Source organism: Asterias rubens, chromosome 7 (genome assembly GCF_902459465.1).
Source record: "Asterias rubens chromosome 7, eAstRub1.3, whole genome shotgun sequence".
Classification (NCBI taxonomy): domain Eukaryota; kingdom Metazoa; phylum Echinodermata; class Asteroidea; order Forcipulatida; family Asteriidae; genus Asterias; species Asterias rubens.
Genome location: NC_047068.1, coordinates 15,954,455 through 15,982,004, shown reverse-complemented (window position 1 = coordinate 15,982,004; position 27,550 = coordinate 15,954,455). Strand labels below are relative to the sequence as shown.

The 27,550-nt window shown below is 39.8% G+C and overlaps 1 protein-coding gene across 1 annotated transcript; it reads left to right on the top strand.

Annotated features, from left to right (window-relative positions):
* Window positions 1-497: 497 nt before the first annotated feature.
* On the top strand, window positions 498-26,043 carry LOC117292558 (exportin-6-like). The gene is made up of 25 exons (XM_033774658.1): window positions 498-679; window positions 1,784-1,874; window positions 2,844-2,956; window positions 3,814-4,011; window positions 4,319-4,478; window positions 5,051-5,185; window positions 5,701-6,160; window positions 6,542-6,668; window positions 7,166-7,278; window positions 7,971-8,079; window positions 9,065-9,157; window positions 9,527-9,596; window positions 10,013-10,172; window positions 10,735-10,827; window positions 11,320-11,470; window positions 12,453-12,599; window positions 14,201-14,390; window positions 16,162-16,317; window positions 16,897-17,011; window positions 17,586-17,645; window positions 18,002-18,113; window positions 18,984-19,139; window positions 20,843-20,941; window positions 22,353-22,583; window positions 23,349-26,043. Exons 1-25 carry the CDS (start codon window positions 677-679, stop codon window positions 23,451-23,453), a joined length of 3,447 nt encoding a protein of 1,148 aa, XP_033630549.1. The 5' UTR covers window positions 498-676; the 3' UTR covers window positions 23,454-26,043.
* The last annotated feature ends 1,507 nt before the right edge of the window (window positions 26,044-27,550 follow it).

Sequence of the window (27,550 nt, the reverse complement as noted above, 5' to 3'; positions counted from 1 at the left end):
AACAAAAATTCCACGTAATTTTCAGGATAAGCAAACAACTAAATAACAAGCAATATGCAACCATTTTTATTTATTTTTTAAATCCTGTTTTAAATCAAGGAAGAAATTTCATGCTAAGCAAATTGTGCTTAGCAGCTCTATGAAATTGGGCCCTCGAAGATGGTCCATAAACCTGGCCGCTGCATGCTGCGCCTCACCGTAGAGCCTTGTTAGAGCTTGATTCGTACCTCCATGGTTGTTAGAGGAGCGACACTCGGACACTCAGCTGCAGTTGTGTTGTGTTTCAAGTTTGAAAAGAAGAACATAAAATAACCCCCAACCACTCCCGGCCCAACATTTTGTATGCATACACGCGAGCACACTAAATTAAATGCTCCCTATAAAACATCACTGAGCCACGCAAAGACCCCGCCCATCCCACTTATAATTATTGGAGTAGTTAAACGGCCAACAACCATCCCACAGCCGAGCGAATCATGCGCAGTATGATGCAGTGTTACACGTTGAGTCCAGAAACCCACGGGAGATGACACGAAATGACCGAATTATTCACCTGAAAAGACGCAGAATATCACTTATAAAAATAGGAGACGATATCTGAGGACCGTAGAAATATATTTGCAGACGTAAAGAGCGCGGACAAAGGCCATTTTTTCGTAAAACCGAGACCGGAAGAATGGTAAGTTTAGCTCACGGAACTTGGCAGGGATGGTTTGGAGGAATCATTGTCGTCCGTTCTCGTGAAGTGAACGGCGGTGTGGAACTTTAGTGAAAGAGAATGACAGTCAATTCTTGTGGGGCGTGGGCGTGAAGTTACATTTCGGAATTCCCAACCGGTAGTTAATGCTAAGGAAGCTCTCCTACAGCATTTGGTTTTGTATTTATGACATTATTTATAAAAACAAGTTTTTTATTTGCAAAAAATTAATAAATTTATTAAATTTTCCAAAATTAAAGAAGGCCTTTTTTACTACAAATAATTGCAATTTCCTGGGCATGCTGGGGCAAGTTTGTATTGATTAGTGCCTGGCTTTCTGAACTTTTCTGATTTCAATTATCAAATACATAGACAGAGTCACGTGGTCTTATTTGCACTTTCTTCTTCATCGGGTAAGGACTAAGGGTGAAGTTTTATATTCAATTCAAGTCTGAAGTGAATCAGATTACTAAATTATATTATTTTAATATTTTGTTGATTATTATATCTGGAAACAAAGTCATACGCCTATAAATATATTTTAGTTTATCACTAGGGCCTCAGGCCTGATACTTCACGGAGGCAACGGAGGCGATTGCCTCCGTTGCCCCCTGCCATTGCCTTGGTGCCCTTGAAATGCTCCAGTAGAAATTTACAATTTCCTCATAGGGTGCCCTTTGCCACAGAGAAAATGCCTTGGTGCCCTTGCCCTTTCAAAAACGAAGCATACAGGCCTGGGGCCTACCACAGAATGGTTTGTACTTATAAAACAAAAAAGAAGAAGAAGACTTTACTTAGAACCTTTGGCTCAAATTTACTTATCACTGGGCCGGGCATTCCAATCTCATGTTAAGTCTAAACAATTTGTTCTGAATTTGGATTTTGGAACGACAGTAGAGGAGGAGATCACATGTTGGCTAAAATGTGCCTAGACTTAGATTTTAAAATTAAATGTATTTTTTCAAGAGTAACTGTATAGGGCAGCTGTTCCTTGATCTTTGTATCAACTACTGTACTCTCAGTTGCAATTAATGCACCAGTCAACACTGACAATAAGTTCAACTCTTTGATTATTATTTTATGCAGGCTACCAGTGAGTCATCTCTCCAGGCCTTGGAAGGATTGATGAATGAATTCTTCTCACCTTCGACCGGTAACCAACGGAAGCGAGAAATAGGTTTGTTTTCTTAAATCTTCTTTCTTTTGTTTTATCCCTGGACCAAAGTGAACATTGAATGTAATTAGATTGGTATTTTAGTTACTTAGATCGGTATTTTAGTTACTTAAAGCCACTTGATGGTGTCCTCATCAAGGTCTTTTGATTCAATTAACCTAACGTCATCATCTGAATAATCTTGGACGCGCCAATTGGTGGGCAATGTCACTGTACATTATCCAGTGAAGCGCGCATTTTTGACGACACAGTGTTTTTAGGTAAACCTATTACCCGCCAAAATGGTGTGCATCACACAGTCGCCGCATGTGACGTGCGTGCAAGGGTCAATATGAGTGTTTGCTCACCTTTTGGTGGTCTGAAGTGAAGCAGTTGACGGTTGAGAATGGTTCGTGGTTTGGGTCTGCCACTAACAAAACAGGACTCTCAACAAGGGAAAGTAGCATGAAATAGTCCACTATTTGTTTAACCCCTTGTGCCAAATAATTGTTTTCATAATGTACTTCCTTATGTTTTCAACAAATGTATAAATGCATTTACATGTACAATGTAAACTATCTAATTTTGTAGAGCAGGGTGCATCAAAGAATCTATCATTCAGAATTTAGAGTTTAAAAAAAATGTTGATATAAGAGATGTTAAATTTGCATCGGGGATAAAGAATATGAATTTTTAACTTTGGTTTTGACCCAAAATTTGGGTAAAGACCAAAATTAAAAAATTAAAAAATGTTGAGTTGAGTGCCAATGTTTTGGATCAACTTATACTGCTCCACCAGCCGTATCAAACCAACGAGGTTTTGAAATTGTTCACTATTAACACTAGGCAGATGCACAAATGCGAATCAGCCCCCATTCAAAAGGCACCATAGATGTTCCATCACTTTTCCCACCCGTAGCATGTGCAATATGATGTGTGCGACTTGCATATTTTATTGGAATGACCCATAGTACTCATTCTCTCCCACTGCAGAGGAGCTACTGAATAATTTCAGCGCTCAGAGCGGATCATGGAGACATTGCTTCTACTTCCTGGCACACACTCGTAATGAGTACGTCATGATGTACGCTCTCAGCATCTTTGAGGTATGGTCAAGATTGATTCGAAACTTTAAAATGTCCAGAAGACGGTCAGAGCTCACTGATCGAAATGGCGAACAGAATCCTGTTCTTCTCAGAGCTAACGAGATTTCTTACATCATATCACCACAAACCTTACCATATACAATCTAGAAGTATTGTAGCACTGGTATACTAGCCAAGTACTCTTTTGATGTTTTTTTTTTTACTTATCATCTTCCAGCAAAATACTCCTCCTCAAAGTATGGGAAGACACCATTTACATAAATCTTCCTTATGAGTTGTGGCGGTTCTGAAAAGAACTGGGCCCAATAATATAAAACAACCACAGACAAATCTTGCTCAATAAAAATGTGGGTACCAGCCAAAATTCCATAAGTTTACATTGTTGCAACTGGTTCCCCACTAATTTTTTTGCTCAGCAGTATTTCTTGATGCACCTGACCAATTTTGGCTCTTTGTGAAATCTGCCCCTGAGCTTTTGTATGAATAATTAAAGTTCACTGCAGAACAAACAAATGACACAAGTTGAACTCGAAAGTAAGTTGATGTCACGATAAATGATTTTACTAAGAGTTCTCTGCTCGAACCCTCCTGTTCTCCAGTCTAGCTCAAACTACCTCTTCTTCTTACATTCCTTTACTTTATTCCAAACCTTGTTATTAATTAACTTCTAAATCACAATAATCTTAATTCCAAACCAACTGCGCACATGCTTGGCTTGGTAATTTGCTCGCGCTTTGTATCTTGCCCTTTGCGATTGGTTTAGGGTAGATCACTAAACAAACAAGCTATATTTGCCTAATTGTAAACTTTGTTTCCCACATATGTACCCAAAGTGTAAACATTCCTGCTCTCCCCAGAACCTGGTGAACAGACAGTGGTTGGGCGTCGACCCTCAGGACAAAGTGGAGATCCGCACCAGTCTCTCCAAGTTCCTCCTCACCCATCACAAGCTGGTGCCGGGGTTCATTTGCAACAAGCTCATCAAAGTCATTGTGTGTATCGGGAGACTAGACTGGCCTCACTTCTACCCAGACTTTTTTACAAACATAATCCAGGTAAGGATACTTGCTTGGTCCTCTTTTTTTTTATTTTTACAAAAGACACCAAATGAACAACAGATAATTATTAAGTACCTCTTTGTAGATCTTGTATTCGACAAACTAAAGCACTTTCTTTTTTATAATTGACACAGCGATATATATAAATAAGACCGACACATCAGTGGTTTTTAAACTGTGTTCATTAAATGGAAAAACAAACTTGTTTTACCCATGATTGTGGCTGTGCACACGTGCAAACATGATAAATGAAATATATGAACTCAGATTTTGAAGTGGCCTTATTTTTTTTCCCTTTTTGCAGTTGATTCATCAGCCCCAGATGGCAGCTCTTGGCCTGAGGATGTTGCAGACAACATCGGAGGAACTGGCCTCTCCAAGAGAAGACCTGAGTGTCGCTAGGAAAGAGCAGCTTCATAGATTACTCCTCGATCAGATACCCACCATACTTAGTATAGTTACTCGTGAGTAGTCATCGTTTGTTTTTTATACCGCACACATGGATCTTTTTAATTTTGATGTGTGGATTACGCGCCATGTGGATTATTATTTGTGGTGTGTTGTTCTCAGCAGCAGAGTGTGGGTTTGAATTCTGGTCATGACACTTGTGCCCTTGAGCGAGGCACTTAACCATAATTGCCTTGTCAAAAGTTGGGAAGGTAGTGCATTCTGCTCTACCAGCCAGGCTCCTAGATTGGATAAAACAAATTTGCCCTTTTGTAGTGTCGCACATTGTTTTCTGCTTAAACCATCAGAGACCACAGCAGCCACAAACAGTTTGTACCAAAATGCAAAATGCCCAGAGCGGCCGCATACGACTGAAAGACCTGAACTACTCCCGCTTAGCTAAAAAGGTCAAAGTAAAGGTCATGACCTGAATTGACATTTCCAATGAAAGCAGTAAAGAAAAAAGTGTCATTACTTACTTATACTAGTGCCCAGTTAAGGGTTTTATTGAACTGTAACATGTATGTTGTGTTAAATGAAAGCGGAAGGCATGAAGTAAGAAATGAAAGCAATCCTGTCTCTTTTGTAGATATTCTTGAGACGATATTGGACAAGCACAGACAGCTAGTGACAACTGCCACACCTCCACCGTCCCCTACCCATGGGGAGTCCAACGACGGTAGCCCAAGCCACATTGCATACGGGTCTTCACCACTACAGTCAGGTAAAGCAGAAGAGCTTGCAAACTGGGCCGAATTTCATGAAGCTGTTAAGCAGAGAATACTGCTTAGCAAATTCCTTTGCTGAGCAAAAAATGAGTGGGGCACCAGTTGCAATAGTGTAAACTTTATGGAATTTTGGTAGTTTTTGTTAAGCAATATGTTCTGTGCTTAGCAAGTTTTTATGTTTACAGGCTTTATAGAGCTGCTTAAGCACAAACAGCAGCTGAGCAAAACAAAATAACACTTACCAGAATATGGTTACCAGCCAAAACCCCATGCCACATGTAACATTTGTGACTGGTATCCTGCTCGTTTTCTGTAAGCAGACAAATGTTAAGCACTACTTTCTGCATACAGACTGTGAAGGTAGGGGACTTGATTACCCAAGATCAGTTAAGTGTAGCCCTCACCTTGAAGTGGCCGTTCAGCCTTGTGGCTTAGGCGATATCTCATTAAACAAAATTAAAAAATTGGAAAAAAGTCACTGTACCATTGATTTTTTATTTGCATTCTCCAGGAAGTAGTATCATCAGAAGTATGTTCAAAACTGCTCCCATCAGTAAACAGAACATTCTGCCGCTGCCGCCTCTTGACCAAGAGAGCGAGCAGGTCAGCCTTCTTTGTCTCAACTGCCTCGCCCACCTCTTCTCCTGGATCCCGCTCTCCGGCAACATCACCCCGAACCTCCTCTCCACCATCTTCCACTTTGCCAACTTCGGCTGCGACATCCAGTCCATCCAGGGGAGCTCCCTGTCGCCGCAGAAGGACTCTAACAGCTTCAGCACCAGTGGGAGTTCCTCGCTGGGCGTCCTGGCAATGGGATGCATCAACGAGATCATGGCCAAGAACTGTGTGCCTGTGGACTTTGAGGAGTACCTGCTCAAGATGTTCCAACAGGCCTTCCAGCTCCTGCAGAGGATCACCAAGGACACGACGGAACAGTCTGTTGGGAACAAGATGGCGGAATTAGATGAGCAGTAAGACTTCAATGCTTCGTCTCGAACTGATATTTGGCTTGTCCCCTTTCATTGTATCTGATGAAGTAGTTGTTGCTAAGAAAGCTCATGCAGTTTTTTAATATAATTAGTTAGTCTTCCTACCTTCCTAGGTTTATCTAGAAAACTAAATTTGCCTATTCCCCACTGTTGCTTCAGCATGCAATGGCTAAAGCTAGAACCAAGAACCCTCAGTTTGATTGTGTCCTTTTATTCCTTGCCGATTGTGAAGTAGCCACGTTTTTCTTCAACCCTTTTTACATAGCGTCCCAAAAGCCAGAATAATAGGAACCTTCTTGTTGATCGGATAAGTATTCTAGCACATGCTGTACCTAAGTTGCCCATTCTTGTTCTTGCCTACAGATATGTTGAAAAATTTACAGAGTTTCTACAGCTTTTTGTCAGTATTCATTTGCGGAGGTTTGAGGCCAACTCCAATTTCCCTGTTCTAGAGTTCCTGACATTATTGTTCAAGTACACATTCCAACAGGTAAGCCAATCTGAAAGTTTAAAGTTTGGATTTCAGTGAAGGTCTGGTTTGGGGGGGAGTTAAAGCTTTCGGTCATGTGTATTGTGTAATGCATATTAAAGAAGCCAGTATACTTATCAATAATAATAATATGGATTTATAATGCGCTCAAAAAGAAAACATCATACAAAATGAAATGATGGATATTATATACTTGTAGTTCAATTAAACCTAATTTAAGTCTATGTAAACAAGCGTGGCTTCAACTCCTTCTTGAAGTTGTTGAGTGATGGTAATTTGCGATTTGTGACAAGGAGCTTATTCCACAGGGCAGGAGCAGCTTTGGCTCAAGCAGGGCCTCCATATCTTGATCTTATTGCTCTTAGGGAGTACACAGTCTTGGCTGCCGTGGCGCTCCAAATGCCTTTTCATGACCAGGATTTAAACCCACACCCTATGTATGTTCATTATTTGAGGTGCAATAATCGTGTAATTTTCCCTGCTTGTTCTCATCACAGCCATCTCATGAAGGGTACTTTAACTGCCTTGACATCTGGGCTATCTTCATAGATTACCTCCTAGACAAGTCTAACACGGCAAGATGTCCTAATTCAAACAGTATTGTAGACAGGTAAGGGATTGCTAGACTGCCCTCCAAACCTGTAATGTCATAGAGCTGCTGAAGCAGAACATATTGCTTAACCATTTTCTGCTTAGCGAAAATAAGCAGGATACTTTGGATGTTTATCTTATTGTGAGAAGGGCAATTTTGTATGCTAAGCTACTTTTTGTGCTTAAGCAGCTTTATGAAATTGGGCCCATGTCTAGAGTAAGAAGATACCCAGGCCAGCAACACATTTTACAGTTTTCTGCTTAGCGAAAATAAGCAGGATACTTTGGATGGTAATCTGATTGTGGGAAGGGCAATTTTGTATGCTAAGCTACTTTTTGTGCTTAAGCAGCTTTATGAAATTGGGCCCAAGACTAGAGTAAGAAGATACCCAGGCCAGCAACACATTTGTCAGGAATTTTCACAGACATGAAATGTCATCCTTGTTTTATGTGCTGGGGTATTCCCTATTTTTTGCGGGGCAAACAAAGGTCAAGTTCATGCAAGGACTAATGGTTAACTAATGGTTATTAATGTTGCATGTCTGAATAATAACTTTTAACTGTCTTTTGACATTCAAGCTTTAAATATGATTTTTTTTTAATATAAAAGCCTTGTGAAGTTTTTGCAAAAAGCTTTGTATAAATAGACCCAAAGTATTTTTATGATAGATAAGAATATTGATATGAAACTCACTCGCTATTCCATCACAGATACAAAGATGCGCTAGTATCACTCATTACGGAGATTCTACACAAGTTTCAGTTCCGTTGCAATCAGTCACAGCTGGAAGAGATTGACGATGAAGTACTAACAGACGACGTGAGTTCATTAGAAAAAATAGTCTCTAAAGGGCCCTTTCACACAAGCACCAGTAACAAAGGTCCACGGTTAATGGGTGCCGGTTGTGTGTCACCTTGTTCTAGTGTAAATATTTAACAAGCTTTCACATGACTTCTTAAAGCATAAATTTTCTGGCGTCTTATGTTTCCAAGGGTTGGGGAGAAGGGTAAAGCTCATGATTGTTCATTCACTGAACGCTTTCTTCTACTTGTACCATGTTCTGTGCATGAGAATAATGATATTGCCACAGCAAAGCTCCTTGTGTTTCGACTCTTGTGTTTCAGTCATTCAATATAATTGTGACTTTTAGGCCTGTATGCTTGTTTTTGAAATGACAAGGGCATCCAGGCATTTTCTCCTTTGAAAAGAGTACCCTATGAGGAAATTAATAATAATAATATCGAAGTCTTATATAGCGCACGTATCTACCAAACAAGGTACTCAAGGCGCTGAGTATATACAAACTTTCAGAAAGATAGGTTATTGCAGTGATGAATTTTGAGACCCAATAAGTGCACTGGGTTCTTTTACATGCGTTACACAACACATGGGACCAACGGCTTTAAGTCCCATCCGAAGGACGAAGCAATGGTCAAGCGTCTTACTTAAGGACACAAGTATCACAGCTGGGGATTCGAATCCACACTCTGCTGATCAGAAACACCAGAGTTTGACTTTGGTGATCTTAACCGCTCGGCCACGACACTTCAAATTGTACATTTCTACTGTAGCATTTCAAGGGCACCAAGGCAAAGATCAGGGGGCATTGAGGCAATCACCTTTGTTGCCTCCTTGAAGTATCAGCCCTGGACTTCAACTAAAAGCTACACTGTATTAGTTTTTTACCAAACACTTTGTTTCTGGCATAGTTGGCTGCTGATTATGCTGCATCACTTTCTAAACCCAATCACTGGACTGGAATAAAATAAACGGCAAACATTGTTTTTTGTGTTTGATTTGCTAGTCAGAGACGGAGTGGCACAGTTTCTTAAGACAATGTCTTGAGATCATTGCCAAGGTGGCTGAGTTACTACCCACTGAGGCATTCAGAGTGCTGGTGAGTACAACATACTTTTCACATGCGTGTAACGGGTTTTGTTTTAGGAAGAAACTATTAATAAATAGTAAACTTGCGGATACAACGGTGTACAAAACTCTTTTGTGGGAGTATTGGCTCTGAAAAGAGCCGATGTGGTCTTGACGTTTCGAACAGTATAATCTGCTTGTCTTCATGGAATGCTGGGGTTTTGTTTGTTTGTTTGTTTGTTTGTATGTTTGTGCACTAGGGGTCGATTTCACGAAGCAATAAAATCCATCTTAAGACAAAATTAATGTCAGTATCACCATAGTGATTTGCATTGTGACATGAAGTGTTTGATTTCAGACATCTAAAATGTTTCTTTTGTACTCCTTCCATTTCTGATAGTATCCACCATTCCAGGAATATTTGGATATCTACATGGGGTTGGGCCAGTTTGTTGCCGAGACATCAGAGGGTATGTAATGATAATATTAATAATTATTGTTTCAAAACATACAGTGCACATTTTCATACTTAAAGTGCAATACAAGAAAAGTATATAAAAAACTTGAAAATCTTGCCAAAACTCAAAAATTCTCAAAATTCTTCAAAAACTACAAAATCTCAAAAATTCTTCAAAATCTCTTCAAACTAAAAAAATCTCCCAAATTCTCAAAAAGGTCCATACATTCTCAAAAAAATCATCTTTGTGGAGTCTCTTGTTCTTTTCTTTGTCCCTGCACTTAACAGTTTCCCATAGACTTTGTACACAAATTTCCTTGTATAGCACCCAAGTCTTTAGAATTCACCCATGGAGTCCTTTCATTTGCCCTTTTCTGCTTTGTCCTTGGTGTCCATAAGGTCCTTAACGTCTTGATTTTTCTTTTGCAGGTCGTAGGTTAAACATCACAGCTGAGCATGAGTGTCGGAGACTACACTGCACACTAAGGGATCTGTGTTCATTATTTCAGGCATTAGGGAGACTAGCCGATCACTTCATAGCTGAGAGACTATCAGAGAGATTTGATGATGCGCTGTCCCTCATTGACAAGTAAGCACAGATTCCATGCATGTCATCATAGCAGTAGGGGTGAAAAAACTATTTGGGTTTTTCTGACAGATGTGCGATAACCGTGATGTGATTTCTCTATTTTTAACTTGAAATCTGTTTTTTTCTTTTTTTAACTGAATCTCCCTTAATTTGTGACGTGAAAATATTCACTCAGGTGGGATTCAAAACCCACTAACTTAGTGCAGATGTTTGTGGTTCAAATCTCACCCGAGTAGCTTGTGTTTTTACAAAATCATGACTACAACAGACCATTATCATGGTGTGGCCATTATCATGGTGTGTCCATCTTGATTTGTTCTCACTGTAACCAAACTAAGGCTGGACGAAATAATAGTCTGGTGCCATGTTTGCGCAATGAATGTTAGCATTCATTACTGTTATGGAAACAGGGAACATGACCAGGATGGTGACAGAGTGACAAAGGTCTATTGGGTAAAATCTTCACAGATTTGTTGTACATTTCGTTATTGGCAGACAGAGGATGGTAATGAATGTACTCGTCCTGACAACTAACGATGTGTTTATCACTATTACTTTGCAGGTTTTGTCAGGTTACTGTTTATGGCAGTAAGATGAAGCTGTACAAAGTGAAGACAGCTATACCCACAGTACTCAAGTCAGACTTCATAGATGTGTAAGTATAATATTTTAATCTTGGGTGAAATAAAACACAAAATGGGGAGACTGCTAGCATTTTGATGTTTAGTTTTTGACACGCCACATCCTACAAGTGCTCCTAGAGCATTCACTTTGGCTTGCATCCTTTCTCGGGTTATCCGTATGGCGCACTGCCAATGATAGCCAAGCTGCGATCAAGAATAACTACAAAAGCAGGCCCTAAAATTTGCGGATTGTACTAATTTTGTACATCTTTTTAAATTCCTATATTTTATTGGTATGTATTGTATTGCTTATCTGCTTATTGTTAGATTTTATGAGTGTTTTATATCTGTAAAATTATATGTAGTTGTTGATTTTTGTGTTTTTGTGAAGCGATTTGAGGCCTTGCATAAGGCGCTTTATAAATGTTTCATTATTTTTTTATTTATTATAAATTAGAAAAGTTCAAAAAGAATAGAATTACTCTCAGGATGTAATATCATCTATCAATATTGTGTAATCACAGCCATGCGCAGTCCTTGGCTGCGTTGCAAGCCTTTACGCACTGGGTGTCACAGTTCTACAGCGAGGTCCAACGCAACGGGAGACATCAGGACAAGTTTGTACCGCTCATCACCAGTATAGTGGATGCTGTTACACCGTTACTGGCTAAACAGGTGAGGTCATGACCTTACTGGGGTCAAAGGTTATGCTAGGTTTATTGAAAACTAGAGGACAGGAATTACTTTACTCTTCCAAAAACCAAAGAAGTTCTTTTTTCTTATTAAGAGCCATACAAAAAGGAGAAATTGTCCCTGCTTGCCTGTCCCATTCGAGAGTTACATTTCTGTCAATTCACAACACAACAAACACTTGTCAGTTACTACAATTACAAGGGTTATGGATTCAAGTTGCCATCTTAAGGGTGGCATGGATGGCTTGTGCGTAAAATGCTCTCCTTTCACCACTGGCCCTGGTTCGATTCCCGGCTAAGGCCATAATATGCGAGTAGAGTTTTGTATTGGTTCTCGCCAATGCCACAAGGGTTTCCCCCCTCTGGAAAAATGAAACGGTTTCGATCTCTGGCGCTGCTCCGCGTTTATATACGGGTCAATGTGGCTGGCTGCCAAGGGCACCCTTGCATGCCGCAGCAAAAAGACACTGGTCACTATTGGTAATTGTCACATACCAATCTTCTCACTTGGTGTATTTCGACATATACATAAACTAACAAACCTGTGAAAATTTGAGCTCAATCGGTCGTCAAAGTTGCGAGAAAATAACAAAAGAAAAAACACCCTTGTCACACAAAGTTGTGTGCTTTCAGATGCTTGATTTCGAGACCTCAAATTCTAAATCTCAGGTCTCGAAACCAAATTCGAAAACTGTGTTGTTTCAGAGGGAGCCATTTCTCACAGTGTTTTATACTATCAGCAGCTCCCCATTACTCGTTACCAAATAAAGTTTTATGCTAATAATTATTTGGAGCAGTTACCAATAGTGTCCACTGCCTTTAAACCGTAGTCGATCCTTTGCAATTCAGCTTCTCAGCTGCAAGTAAGTATGACTAGCCTCCCAAATCAGTACTCCTCAAGTATTGTCCAGTCAATACATTTTATCAAAGCTTCTCTTCTTTTTTGTTGTCGTATTTTTCTTCAGGTTCCGGAGAAAGTGCTGATATCCGCCGCCCATTTATTCTTATCCTTGGCTACAACAGTCAGACCAACATTTCTTATCGAGCTCTCATCGATACAGGGCTTGTTTAAAGACGTCAGTGGTGGATCTCTATCCGGACTACAGGAAGAGGTAACCTGACAACCTTAATTTCATCAATCGTGAACCGTGGCTTGATTAGCACAAGTTTACTGTGAACCAGTCACAAGCAATGTACATTACCTGGTATTTTGGCTAGTAACCCATTTCTGCTAAGTCAGACTTTGCTGAACAACTTTAGCCACCGGGCAATCTCGTTGGTCTAGTTGGTATGGCACTGCTCTAGAATTGCAACGGTCGTGGATTTGAATCCCACCAGAGTAATATGCCTGTGATTTTTATCCACAGAACTCGGGTAAGTACTGAATATACAGTGCCAACACATATCGGTGTATATGGGTAAAAACCAAAATGAATAAACTTGAATGAAATTGGGCCCTAGAGAATGGAGGTGTACACTCTCTCCAACTGGGGACCTTCACCCAACTGGGGACCTTCACCCAATTGGGGACCTTCACCCAACTGGGGACCTTCACCCAATTGGGGACCTTCACCCAACTGGAGACCTTCACCCAATTGGGGACCTTCACCCAATTGGGGACCTTCACCCAATTGGGGACCTTCACCCAACTGGGGACCTTCACCCAACTGGGAACCTTCACCCAACTGGGGACCTTTACCCAACTGGGGACCTTTACCAAACTGGGGACCTTCACCCAACTGGGGACCTTCACCCAATTGGTGACCTTCACCCAACTGGGGACTATGTTGTCCTCTTTTGTTATAGGTCCCCAGTGTGAAACACAAACTAAAAAGTTAAGTTCACCCACTTCATGTTAAGTATGTGGCCTTTGCAACTGGCCCCTCTGTAGCTTCGTGCTTAGCAGACAAACCTTTAAACATCATTTCCCAATAAGCAACTCATGGCCGAGTGGTAGAGCATCAAATTTAAGTTCTGGTGGTTAAGTCATCAGGATTTCGATTCGAGTACTGGTCATAACACTTGTGTCCTTGAGCAAGATGCTTTACTATAACTGCTTCTCTTCACCCAGGGGTATAAATGGGTACATGCCAGGGTAGAGATTGATATTGTGTTTGAAAAGCCGTCAGAGCGCCACAGCAGCTCCGGGTTGTATACTTCCTATGGAGCTGAGAAAGATTACAGGAATGTTGTTGGCACTGAACAGGGCACTAGTGTAAAGCACATTGGTACATTATTGTAAAATGTACTATGTAAGGACTAGTTATTATTAATATAATTATGATACATTATGCTTGTTTGGCTTATTGTGGAAGTGTCGTGGCCGACAAGTTAAGAGCACCGAATTCAAACTCTGGTGTTTCTGATCAGCAGAGTGTGGAATCGAATCCCAGCCGTGACAATTGTGTCCTAAGCAAGACACTTAATCATTGCTTCTTCCTTCGGATGGGACGTAAAGACGTTTGTCCCATGTGTTGTGTAACGCATATACACAAAGAACCCAGTACACTTTATTGAAAAGAGAAGGGGGCCGTAGCACCTTGCAAACCCTTATAAGATGCTGCTTAATTGGGTCTCAGAATTCATAACTTTCAATAACCTCTCTCTCTGTATAAAATGTATATACTAAGCGCCTTGGTAGATACGTGTGCTTTATAAGACTTTGATATTATTATATTATTATATCATCCAACGTTATATTTATGTTATTCAGGTCCAGCTTCTAGTCTGCCGGGCGTTGTCCCACATCCTCATCTTACCTTGGCCCAACATTCCAGAATCGGAGCAGCAGTGGGCCCTACGGTCTGAGCACCATGCCGAGTTTGTCCAGAGGTTGACCAAGGAGTTCAAGTCGCTCAAAGGAATGTCTCACCTAGCTAAGGATAAGAGCCTACAAGAAAGAGGTGAGTTAAATAAAGACGCATTGAGTGTCTTTGAGTAAGGAATGGAGGAAGTAAATGTCTCATTTACATGAAAAAAAAACCTCATTTCAGAAAAGTCCTTCTTAGTTCGTTTGTTTAGATGATCCCCCCGTCAAGGGAACTCTGCAAAGCTCCCACAAGGGAATATAAACACAAAGTTGGCAACAGTCAATCTCTCTTATACAAACATTGATTTAACATGTATGATTATGAATTGCACAAAACAATAAATTGTGATTCAGTAACTAGCTGACAATATACAATTGTTGCACTCTGTGACGGCATCCATGGCGTTTTGTACACTAGAAGGGGGAAATGGCACCCAAGGCGAAGCCGAGGGTGCCATTTGCCACCGAGGGTGTACAAAACCCATGGACCCCAGTCACAGCGTGCAACAATTGTTTTGTTATACCTTGGTAACATTGTTATTCCTCTTCTCGAAGTTCTGTTGTCATCTTCAAACATTATTAAGACGGAGCAATGCATAGTTTAATCATGGTTTAATAAGCAGATGAACAGTTCAAATAAGAAACAATTCTTCACCTGTTCCCTCGCACCCGCGTGTGTTTCGTACAGCGCTGGAAATCGACCAACGGTGGGAACGATCAAGGTGATGTACACTGGTGTACATCACTTTTCATGTTAACCAGCACGCTGTGTATTACGCGTAGCGCGCATCTTTAGCCATGATACATGCCTATTTGTTGCACGGCACGTGATTTGTTCTTGACCAATCAAACTTCACAGTTTGTACAGAGGTATAACATTACTTTTTGTAGTCATTGCGAATACAGCGATTAGCTAGGTAGGATCCCACAACGTTGGTGGAGAAAGACGGTCAGAGCACACTGATTGAAACATCTAGCAGAAACCAGCTCTTTTTAGAGCCACCACTACCCACAAAAGAGAGTGGTGGCTCTGAAAAGAGCTGCCACTACCCACAAAAGAGCCATCACTACCCACAAAAGAGAGTGGTGGCTCTGAAAAGAGCTGCCACTGCCCACAAAAGAGCCACCACTACCCACAAAAGAGAGTGGTGGCTCTGAAAAGAGCCACGTCGGAGTCGGAGTCAGGAGAAAATAACGGGAAAACCCACCCTTGTATCCGCCATATCGCCGTGTCATGACATGTGTTTAAAATAAATCTGTAATTCTCGATATCGAGAATTGATATTGTTTTACTGTTTTCTCAAAAAGTAAAGCATTTCATGGAATAATATTTCAAGAGAAGTCTTTCACCATTACCTTCTGTAAACCCTGTAAGTTATTTGTAAATCTGTGAACTTTTCTTTTTTCCTGTACCGAAAGGGTCCAATGGCTTTAAAGACACTGGACACTATTGGTAAATGTCAAAGACCAGTCTTCTCACTTGGTGATATCACCATATGCATAACATAACAAACCTGTGTCAATTTTAGCTCAGTTGGTCGTCGAAGTTGAGAGATATTAATGAAAGAAAAAACGCCCTTGTCACACGAAGTTGTGTGCTTTCAGATGCTTGATTTCGAGACCTCAAAATCTAATTCTAAAGTCTCGAAATCAAATTCATGGAAAATTACTTCTTTTCCGAAAACTACGTTACTTTAGAGGCAGCCGTTTCTCACAATGTTTTATACTATCAGCAGCTCCCCATTACTCGTTACGAAGTAAGGTTTTATACTAATAATTATTTTGAGTAATTACCAATAGTGTCCACTGCCTTTAACCAAACAAAGTCAGTTTATGTGCACACCTTGTTGATTTTTCCTGGGCAGCCAAACCGACCATCAGAAGAACATTGCAGCTGTTATCAGACCAAGTGGAGTCCATAGCGGGGGAGGTGTCTAAGACCAAACAAGTTTGTCATCACTCGCTACGGGAATCCATCGATGCTGCATTGTATCTCTTTCCCATCTATATTCAACAGCCAGGTAAAGTACAAAACAATAAACACTCTCCCTATTGGGAAACCATGGCTTGGTGTATTGTGACCGAGCGGATAAGAGCACCAAAATCGAGCTCTGGTGTTTCTGTACTACAGAGTGTGGGTTCGAGTCCCAGTCAGGATACTTGTGTCCTTTAGCAGGACACTTCACCATTATTGCTGCTTCCTTCTGATGGAATGTAAAGCCGTTGGTCCTGTGTGTTGTGTAATGCATGAAAAGAACCCTGTGCCCTTATAAAAAAAGAGAGGGAGTTCACCCCAGTGAATGAACGCCCAAGGACAACATCTACATGTATTGACCCTAAATTATAACACCATCTCATCAAACAAAGACTGCTACCGTTACTCCTTGTATCCAAGAACTATACCAATCTGGAACTCACTCCCGCCACAAGTTAAATCAGCCCCTGACTCTAATAATTTTAAGTCCTTCCTTGTAAATATAAAATTTGAGTAGAAGCATGCATGCATGAGGGTCTACACAGTTATAGCCCAGTGGCGGCGGTTTGTGCAGTAAAGACAAGACAAGATTGATAATTCACCCTCTTCTTTGTTGTAATTACAGATGTGGTTGACGACATGATGGCATTCTACTTGGCAATATTTCAGAGTTTACGAGTTCAGATGGGCATTCCTACCATACAACACACCATCACTATCTTCCTAGACATATTCACAAGGTAACCTGCGCTGAGCCCCCTCTTACAAACTGCCTTAACAGCGTTCCTTCTTTGCTTTCTACATGCCCATCTTTGTACTTATAGTATAATACTAAGGCCTTTTTCGAAACCACTGGATTTGGCCTTGGATTCGGCTCAGGCAAGCATGGCCCTGCGGTTGTTCAATTGTGTGTGCTTTGCATATACACTACCAGGGTTTCAGACGAGAGGACGGACTCTGACACTGAATCCAAAGCCGAAGCCGTGGTTTTGAAAAAGGCCTAAGTCACCATTGTCCACTTGTTAGACTGCTAGACTTGCAATCACAAGAATTATACCAGCTTTGATTATACCATCTAGTAGAAGGTTGAATATTTTTTTCCCACTTTTTCCTTAGACCTTGTTTTGTATCTTTTAGGATCCTATGTATTAATTAAGTAAATTTAAGTTGCCTTTGTGTTTGATTCCTGTGTTTTAGTAATGTAATTTCAGACTTTAGAATGAAGAGAAAAATTGTGCATTTACTTAATGATTTTTCCTCTAGTGTTTTAAAGTGAAGTTATTATATGTTAGTTCTGTTTTGTTGACATCACAGAGAGCGGTTAGCGACGACCATTCTAGAAGACAGTGGTAAAGGACGAGGTGTTGTAGAAAAGTAAGTGTCTTTCTATCTCTCAAAAGTTTATAGGAATCTTAAAACCCTATCGTTTTGATTTCTGTTGTTTTTTCTCACAGTGCTTTTTGAAAACTTTGGCAAATGGTGCTCTTTAAATTCTTGTTACTTTTATTTGATTATTATCTCACAACTGAAATCTGTCCTGCAGGGCACAAGTTCATAGAACTATTTAGAAAAACTGCTTAGCATTTGAAAAGTTTTGCTAAGCTTGGGAAGTTTGAGATGACAGTCAGATAAAGTTACACAATAAATTTAACGTCTTGTTCTTTCCTGGTTCATCTTGAAGTGTGAATTTTTTAAATTTTATTTGTAAAAATGTTTTCGGTTCTTGACAGATTTCTTCAGATTCTTGAAATCATCGTCCAGGAGCCGGGGTCGGCTTTCAAAGCTTTCTTGCCAAGTATTATCGGAATATGCATGGACCATATCTACCCAGTCATTGCTCAGGTAAGAATGCTTTACCAAACTGAGCTCAATATCATGGCTCTGTTTACCAGAAGCAAAGAATCAGCATTTACGGAAGCAGAGAATTTCGCCCTTCCATCAAGCGTTTCTCACAAGGTAATATTTGCCTGTGCGTTTGTATACTCCACATTGCTAGGCATTCTTCGCTTACACAGCTAGCACAGAAATTAGACGAGAATTGTTAGCGCAGAATTTGGTGGTAAGCAGAGCCATGAATATGGGCCCATGATTTACTCAGAGATACTGAAGATAAGTACGGCCTGTTACCCCCTACACCCCCCCCCCCCCCCCCCCCCCCCCCCCGTCCTCCAGGGAGTCTAAGGTGTATCTGTTGTTCCATTGGACCAGTCCAGATTGAATTGCCGTTGAGTTGCGTTAGTTTCAAAACCCAATTGTGCTGATTTTCACTCCTCAGAGAGCAACGCCAGACATCAAGCCAGCACTCAACAATCTTCTCTTTGAGTTTCTCATTTTTTTCATCAGACTAATCCAGATTAACCTGATGGGTGTCGAGATGCGTTATTTCTAAAACCCAAATGTGTTGATTTTTATTTCTCAGAGATCAACGCCAGACATCAAGCCAGCACTCTACAATCTTCTCTTTGAGTTTCTCATATCTCGTTCCATTAGACTAATCCAGATTAACCTGATGGGTGTCGAGATGCGTTATTTCTAAAACCCAAATGTGTTGATTTTCATTCCTCAGAGAGCAACGCCAGACATCCTGCCAGCACTCTACAATCTTCTTTTTGAGTTCTCATCTCTCTTTCCATTAGACTAATCCAGATTAATCTGATGGGTGTTGAGATGCGTTATTTCTAAAACCCAAATGTGTTGATTTTCATTCCTCAGAGAGCAACGCCAGACATCAAGCCAGCACTCTACAATCTTCTCTTTGAGTTGCTTCAGAACAAGTGGCGCTACTTCTTCTCGGCATCGGTGCTGACCAGCTTACAGTCTGGTACCGAGACGGTGGAGAATGAGCAACAGTTTGTGGCCATAATGCAGGTAGGTAGAGTCAGGATGATGAACAGGGCAGGGATCAGGGGGAATTAGGGCTGGGTCGGGCGGGGATCATGGCATGGAATCTGGTTTGGGCATAGGGATGTTATGTATAAACCAATTATTGAAATGCACCTTTCAAACCCGTTTTCTCATGTTAGTAGGTATGATTGGTGTCGTGTTAAGTATTGTTAATTTAGCAGTGTATTTTTTTAACCATTGTTTTGGGGGTCAGTGAAGTGTATTTGCACAATCTCTATTTACTTTTGTGTATTCAAAAGTGTGTTCGGAGCGTACATGGGGTGTCCTTTTTATTCAAACTGTTTTTTTTATCTGAATTGTATTGGTGAATGTATTTTGTGGCATATTGATAATGTGTCGTGTTTGAATCTTTTCATGTTCTTTAGTCCTGAATGCGTTCTTCCAAATGGACCAGTGTCACTGCAGTGATGTGGTGATAATTGTATATACAATACAGTACATGTTGAACCAATATTTATTGCATTTTATGCCCCTTGGTAGATGTGCTAACATGTGCTTCTCTTTTTTTAAACTGTATTTTGTGGCATATTGATGTGTATTAAAAGTGTTGTATCGTGTTTGAATTTGTTCATGTTATACAGTTCTGACTGTGTCCATCAAAGTTGGTCAATGTTCTTTAATTTAAATTTTTGAATCACTGATTTTTTGTTATACTAATTATATTATTTAAAACACCATAAACGTTGAACCAATATTCTCTGCACTCTTGCAGGAAATACTGTATGTTACAGCGCCAGGAGCGTCACTGAGTGATGGACATGTGCGCTATATAAGAAGCCACAATTATTATTATTAGTAGTATTTTGCCCTTGGAATTATTTGTTTTCAGTGTTAAAATTATTATTATTATTTTGTTGCTATAGTTTAAAATCAAATGTACAGATTACAGATTATTGAAAGGAGTGTTTTTGACTTTGTTTTGAAGAAACCTCCCCAAAACCTGCTGGATATGTTTGGTCGTAATAATGACCTCCATGGATCAGGGCCCAATTTCATAGAGCTGCCTTGAAATTTCTTCCTTGATTAAAGCAGGATTACCAACCAAATTTCCACATGATTTTCAGGATGAGCAAACAACAGCTGAATACCAGTAACAAGTAATATGCAACAAATGGAAACTTGGTTGGTAATCCTGTTCTTATCAAGGAAGAAACTTCATGCTAAGCAAATTATTTTGCTTAGCAGCTCTTGCACTAAGCTTGGGCGATATCACGATATTATCGAATATCGCGATATTAATTTGGAAACGATTTCGATATCGGATGGATTTGGTTTTAATCGAAATATCGATATATCGCGATAGTCGCGATATATCGCGATAATCGATTTAATATCGCGATGTATTTGCTAGCTTAGACATCTTGCACCCCATGGGTTTGGAGTAAAACCAGACGAATAGGTCATAAGAACACCTCTCTTATGCTATGACTGTCTCTTCTACAACTTTCACTTGGAGTTTGAATACTGATGATGTCAAATTTAATTAATCGCGATTATATCGAATATCGCGATATATTGTCGGCGATATATCGTGAATAGAATAAATCGATATTGCCCAAGCTTATCTTGCACAGCCCTTTACTTGTTTGACTAGCACCAGTGGTCTAGTGGGTATTACAAGCTCTTTCCATTAATGACCTCTTTGATGTGTCTCTTCAACTATGCAGGCATTTGGCCAGTCGTTTCTGCAGCCAGACATTGGTATCTTCAAGCAGAACTTGGAATCCTTAGAGACGTTGAATGCAAAATTCAAACTGTATCATAAAGTGAGTATTTGCCATGCGATATACTTATTGTCTAATACCCGTGCAAAATATTCTTCCCGTGTAGTATCAATGGTTTGCTTTTGTTTGTGTGCATACTGGTTTTTATTTTGCCTGCCAGCTTGATTTTTATTACAAAGGTTTGCATTTTGTGTTGTGTCTATCCTGGTTTTATTTTGCCTGCCAGTAAGAATTTTGCCTGCCAGTAAGAATTTTATTACAATAGTTTGCATTTTGTATTTTGCATACTGATTTTCATTTTGCCTTCCAGTTTGATTTTTATTACAAAGGTTTGCGCTTTGTTTGTGAGCATACTGGTTTTTTTTGCCTGCCAGTAAGATTGTTATTACAATGATTTGCATTATGTTTTGTGCATACTGGTTTTTATTTTGCCTGCCAGTAAGGTTGTTATTACAATTGGTTTTGTTCGTGCATGCTGGTTTTTATTTGTTTCTGCCAGTAAGATATTTGTAACAATGGTTTTCACTTTGTATTATGCATGCTGTTTTTTTTCTCTTTCTTGCCTGCCAGTAAGTTTTGTGTTACAATGGTTTGCCTTTGTTTGTGTCTATACTGGTTTTTATATTGCCTGCCAGTAAGATTGTTATTACTATGGTTTGCACTTTGTGTCTATACTGGTTTTTATTTTGTCTGTCAGTAACAAGTTTTTGTTTAGGGACTTGAAACACTCTGTGGACTAACACACGTCCACAGTGGTTTTTTTTCTACATTGTTGTAGAACAAGTTTTTTCCTAAGTGCACAGAGCAGTGTTTCCTGATTGTTCCCCAAAAAGCCATGCCTCCATAATCATTTGCTTCTGTCATTGATATAAATATAGATGCTGATAAAAAATAGAATTGGTTTTGCAATTCGTTAATTCTGACATTTTGCTGTAGTGATTACATTCTGTTGCTTGTTGTTCTGCAGCTTATTATTCTGTGAACTTCTTTTTCAGCTCCTTCATTCAGAACTGTTCTTTTTTCAGCTCCTTTTTTATTTCAGTTAAAGTGATATCATTTACTGAGTTTTTTAATCAAGATTATTCTGTAGCGTATTATTCTGTAGCTTATTATTCTGTGGTTTAACCAATTTGCTAAATATGTAAACACAATTATAAATTTATATTAAATTTTTGAATTCTCTTTCCTTTTGCCATACACATGCTTTTCCCCCATGACTTAATGTAACTGACGCAATATAAGTTTATATTAGTTTTTTGTATACAAATAAAAGTACTTTGTAATTAAGAAAGTGCGGTCCAGTAGTTCTTTGAATTAATCAATAAATTATTTATTTATTATGATTTAATTTTTTTTAATGATTATTCCCCTTCCCCTATGTAATTTTTAATGTTTTTACTTTACTGTAACTTTTATGAATTTTCTTTTAAATTTATTATTCCCCCTCCGCCAGAAAATCTTCAGGGACTTGATGCTGTTTTCCTTCCTCAATGTGTTCCTGCAAGTCATGCTTCAGAGGTCACATGACCTCCTACAGGAGGAGATAGTGGTCACCGTGTACAACATGGCCGCCGTTGACTTTGAGAACTTTTACAGGACGTTTGTCCCGCAGTTTCTGACCAGTTTTGAAGGAGTGGATTCCAACCAGAAACAAACACTTGAGTGCAATTTGAAAAACGATCAGGTGAGATCAGTTTTTGAGATTGAGGTTGTTTTGCAATTTTTATTGGTATAATAATTTGTGTGATGCCTCTCTGTATCTTACTTGAACGGTACATATTGATGTGTTAATATTGTTCATTGTTGTGGACCTTATGCATGAGTCTTCAATAGGAGACTTTCCAACGCTAGGTGGCAGCAGACATACCGGGTAAATTTCCATTGTTTACGTAGTTCTGAACATGCGCATAATTCTGAGAACAATGGATTTACCCATTAAGTCTGCTGCCCTCTATCGTCCCAGAAAGTCTCCCATTGAGTAGGGCGCCCCCGTCTAGAGATCAAATGGGCGTTGCTTATTGACCAGTCTGTTGCGCCGCCCTTACAAATCTGTGCGTTTTTCATTGTTTCATCATTGGTTCAAATGAGATGGCGGCTGGATGACGTCATTGCATAAGGTCTATAAAGTACACAATTAAACAACTGTTACGTGTTATGTTTTTTTATTTTTTTATTTAACCAGTTTGTTAAAGATCAATTTAAATACTTTTCCCATTACTGTTGCGGGATATTTTTTCAGTCAAAAAGCGCTGGCTAAAGATAAATGTATGAAATTATTAAACATATAATATTATAAATTGTTTCCAATAACTAAAACCACACTTTAAAAAAAAGAAATTTTTGTACATTTTCCAGGATCATCTGTCCTTCGCTAAAGATGTATATTATTAAATTCTCAGTAATTCAATATTATAAATAATAACCTAAAGAAATTCTTGTATTTTTTCAGGATCTTCCGTCCTTCACACAGAACCTGCAGAGATTAATAAACGACTTGCGTTACTACAAAATATGCAACAGCGCCCTCCCTGAAGGATCTGTTAAACTCATCTGATGATTGGACTGAAAGCCAGGCTTCCCAAAAGGTTTGGACCAATCACCACCTACTTCATAAATTATTGAGAGAAATCTGTTTGTTTTGGGATTGAAATATTATTACTCTTGGATGTCTTCGGCCTCGCGTTGCAATTTGAGCCGGCAAACACAATGATTAAATTGATGCTGGCTAGCTAGGCCAGTTTATAGTCTGTACCCTCCCCGAGCTCCCCTTCTGGTCTCATCTTTTGTCCTGTTTGGCCAATATCATAATGCTGTTAAGCAGAAAATACTGCTTAGCAAATTTCTTTGCTGAGCAAAAAATGAGTGGGGCACTAGTTGCAACAATGTCAACTTTATGGATTTTTTGCTGGAAACCAGTTGCTCACTGCTTAAGTTTCCACCACTTCATTGCGCTGCTAGCTGTAAGCACAAGAAAAGACATGCTCACCTTCCGGTGCTTACTGTATGAAAATGAATGACATAACAATACAAATCCTTGGTCGCTTAAGCAAGTTTCTCTGCTATCGTTAGCACGAGAACTTGCTTCCCGTTAAGCATCGCTACTCTAGGTATCATTGTTAAAAATCTCACTTCTTTCTTAAGTGGAATCTCGTTACCCATTACATGTTTTTTTTTCTTGATGGGCCTGTGTGATGCTGTATTTTTTGCAGAGGTTAAATGACAGCACCACTTGAACAAAAAACATACCATTAATAGATTTGACTACATTGTAACCAACGGTTTGTATGGCTTCTGACTGGCAAAGATAGTGACAAAATAGTGAGACCGCCAACACAGGGCTAGGTAGCTCAGTTGGCAGAGAGCCGGTATGTTAATTCAGATGCTTTTTGTTCAAATCCCACTCATTTTGTCTTTGCTCAACCTCAAATTATTACAAATTTACCCAGTCAGTTTCCTTGGTGGTTCATTTCTTGATATGAATAGCTTTGTACAAGGAATATGAGTCTTTTTGTTACATTCAACTCTTTTTGTTCGCTAAATTTATTCTTTTAACAATACCCTCCATTGTTTTACTGAGTGTTTCTGTGAAGTCCATGACTATTGTTTAGAAACATTCGACCTAGATAAACTACGAGTTACAATTTTATTTCAATTATTTAAAATTTAAAGGACAGTAAGGATGCTGTGGCTGAATTTTTGTTGTTGTAAATTTGCATATTTGTACATAGAAACCATACTGAATGTTGATAAAAAAATAATACCAAATATGTACACATTTATATTTGTACTGGTTTGAAAATAATGAAATAATCTTTGTATTCTTTTGAAGTACAGGGGTGTGAACTGAATTATATATTTTTGGTCAAAAAGCTGCCAGCGTAATCGATAAATATTGATGTTGGTATCGGTTTGTAATCAATATTTGCTCTGCATTCACACAGCCTTTGTAAAGCATGTCGACTAATAAGTGTTTGTATTTATGAGAAAACCAATATGTATACAGCACAGGCAGCTATGTGGTCTTTTCAACAACTAATATGCATCACAATATTTGTTTTGTTTAACAACAATTTAAAGGGGAAGGTATATTTGATGGTCACAACTCCTGAAATTATAGGCAATGAAAGCATACTTGGTTAGAAGTTCTGCAGCTTATTGATAGTAGTAAGCATTTTGAAAGTCATTTCACTTCAAAGTAATGGACAAATATATCACTTTTTATCCCCCAAAGTTTGAATCTGAGAAACTTTACGGTCAGAAACATTTCTCAGATTGTGTATTCCAATTACACATTTTTCTCTCCAAACCACTTTGGATTTTCGGCAATACCTCAAAAACGCTACCACCTTTTGAAATGAAATTTTCACAAGTTAGTTTAATTATACATCAACATTATTATACAGGATTAAAACAATCAAATGGTTCCAAAACCAGAGGTATACGTTCCTATTAAGTACCCCCCTTGCTTCATACGTGGCCCAAATCCTGGTTTGACCCCCGGGAAGGTACGCATTGGTTAAAGGTGAGGTGACATTTTGACCCCTAAACTAAACTTAAAGAAATACACCACTATCCCCTGGCTTTTTCAGTCACAATTGGTGCTATAAGTGTAAGCAAGAAATCTAAACTTGAAGTAACAAACAAGCAGCATTAACAAAAGTTCTTAAATGGACACTTTCACAGGTTTATTACTTTATGGTCATAATGCGCCAACTGGTTCTTGTTCTGGGTTGATTACAATTTATCACTCTAATTGTTAATCTTTTATTTGAACAATCTTAAACCTTTCATGTACTATTCCTTTTTAGCGATAAATTGATCAAATGTACACACTAATTGTTATTCTTTTGGGTGCAAATATCGACCCCCATAAAACAGATCACAATAGCACCCACAAAAGTCCTCTTTCCGGTTCTGAAAACTGTGTGACCGTGCCATTTTTATTTTTTCGTTTTACAACTTTTTTTCTGAAGGGATTTAAACCAGTCGCTAGCGATTGGTTGGTGCATGAAGGAGTTAAAAACCAATCATATACCTTTCTTGTTGTAGGTTGTACTATTTAAAGCCTGCTTATTAATATTGTTTATTTACACTATGCAACCAAATGACAGCTGTACAATAAAGACAGTCAACCGAGTATTATATAGTAATGCATTATGGAATCCAATTATTTTGTTTTTGTACAAAGATTTCATGGCTCTGCGAACCGTAAGCAAAGAAATCAGCGCTTACTGAAGCAGGGAATTCCATGCTTACCTCAAGCTTATTTCACAGGTTAGCAGGGAAATTTTGCTTGTGCATACCGCACCCCACATTACTAGGGATTCTTCCCTTACACAGTTAGCGCATAATTTCAGAATGTTTGTTTCCTGCAGGACTTGGAAAAGCACTGTGTGTATACTTATGGGAAGGTATTGCATTCTGCTCTACCAGCCAGGCTCCTACCCATGCCTACATCCTTACGGACTGTGAAGGGGGTAACCCTGTTTCAGCCCCAGGAGTAGGTGGCTCCTAGTGGATGATACCCATGCCTACATCCATACAGACTGTGAAGGGAATAACCCTGTTTCAGCCCCAGGAGTAGGTGGCTCCTAGTGGATGATACCCATGCCTACATCCTTACGGACTGTGAAGGGGGTAACCGTGTTTCAGCCCCAGGAGTAGGTGGCTCCTAGTGGATGATACCCATGCCTACATCCATACAGACTGTGAAGGGGATAACCCTGTTTCAGCCCCAGGAGTAGGTGGCTCCTAGTGGATGATACCCATGCCTACATCCATACAGACTGTGAAGGGGATAACCCTGTTTCAGCCCCAGGAGTAGGTGGCTCCTAGTGGATGATACCCATGCCTACATCCATACGGACTGTGAAGGGGGTAACCCTGTTTCAGCCCCATGAGTAGGTGGCTCCTAGTGGATGATACCCATGCCTACATCCTTACGGACTGTGAAGGGGGTAACCCTGTTTCAGCCCCAGGAGTAGGTGGCTCCTAGTGGATGATACCCATGCCTACATCCTTACGGACTGTGAAGGGGGTAACCCTGTTTCAGCCCCAGGAGTAGGTGGCTCCTAGTGGATGATACCCATGCCTACATCCTTAGGGACTGTGAAGGGGGTAACCCTGTTTCAGCCCCAGGAGTAGGTGGCTCCTAGTTTATGATACCCATGCCTACATCCTTACGGACTGTGAAGGGGTTAACCCTGTTTCAGCCCCAGGAGTAGGTGGCTCCTAGTTTATGATACCCATGCCTACATCCTTACGGACTGTGAAGGGGGTAACCCTGTTTCAGCCCCAGGAGTAGGTGACTCCTAGTGGATGATACCCATGCCTACATCCTTACGGACTGTGAAGGGGGTAACCCTGTTTCAGCCCCAGGAGTAGGTGACTCCTAGTGGATGATACCCATGCCTACATCCTTACGGACTGTGAAGGGGGTAACCCTGTTTCAGCCCCAGGAGTAGGTGGAAACATGCCCCTGGTGGCAGTTGATTTGGGTTGATAGCCGAAATCTCTGCAGTGTAGCCCAAACCTTGAAGTGACCGTCCGACCTTGTGATGTAAGGCAATCTATCATAAACAAATTGTTTTTTTTAAAGCGCTTCATTAGAACCATTACATGTATATACAACAAATTGTTACAACTGATTCC

Excerpts from the sequence above, each read along its gene's own strand:
- LOC117292558 (XM_033774658.1), top strand. Across the intron at positions 16,318-16,896 it reads CATCTATATTCAACAGCCAG|ATGTGGTTGACGACATGATG; the intron begins GTAAAGTACAAA and ends TTGTAATTACAG. Across the intron at positions 19,140-20,842 it reads AGTTTGTGGCCATAATGCAG|GCATTTGGCCAGTCGTTTCT; the intron begins GTAGGTAGAGTC and ends TCAACTATGCAG.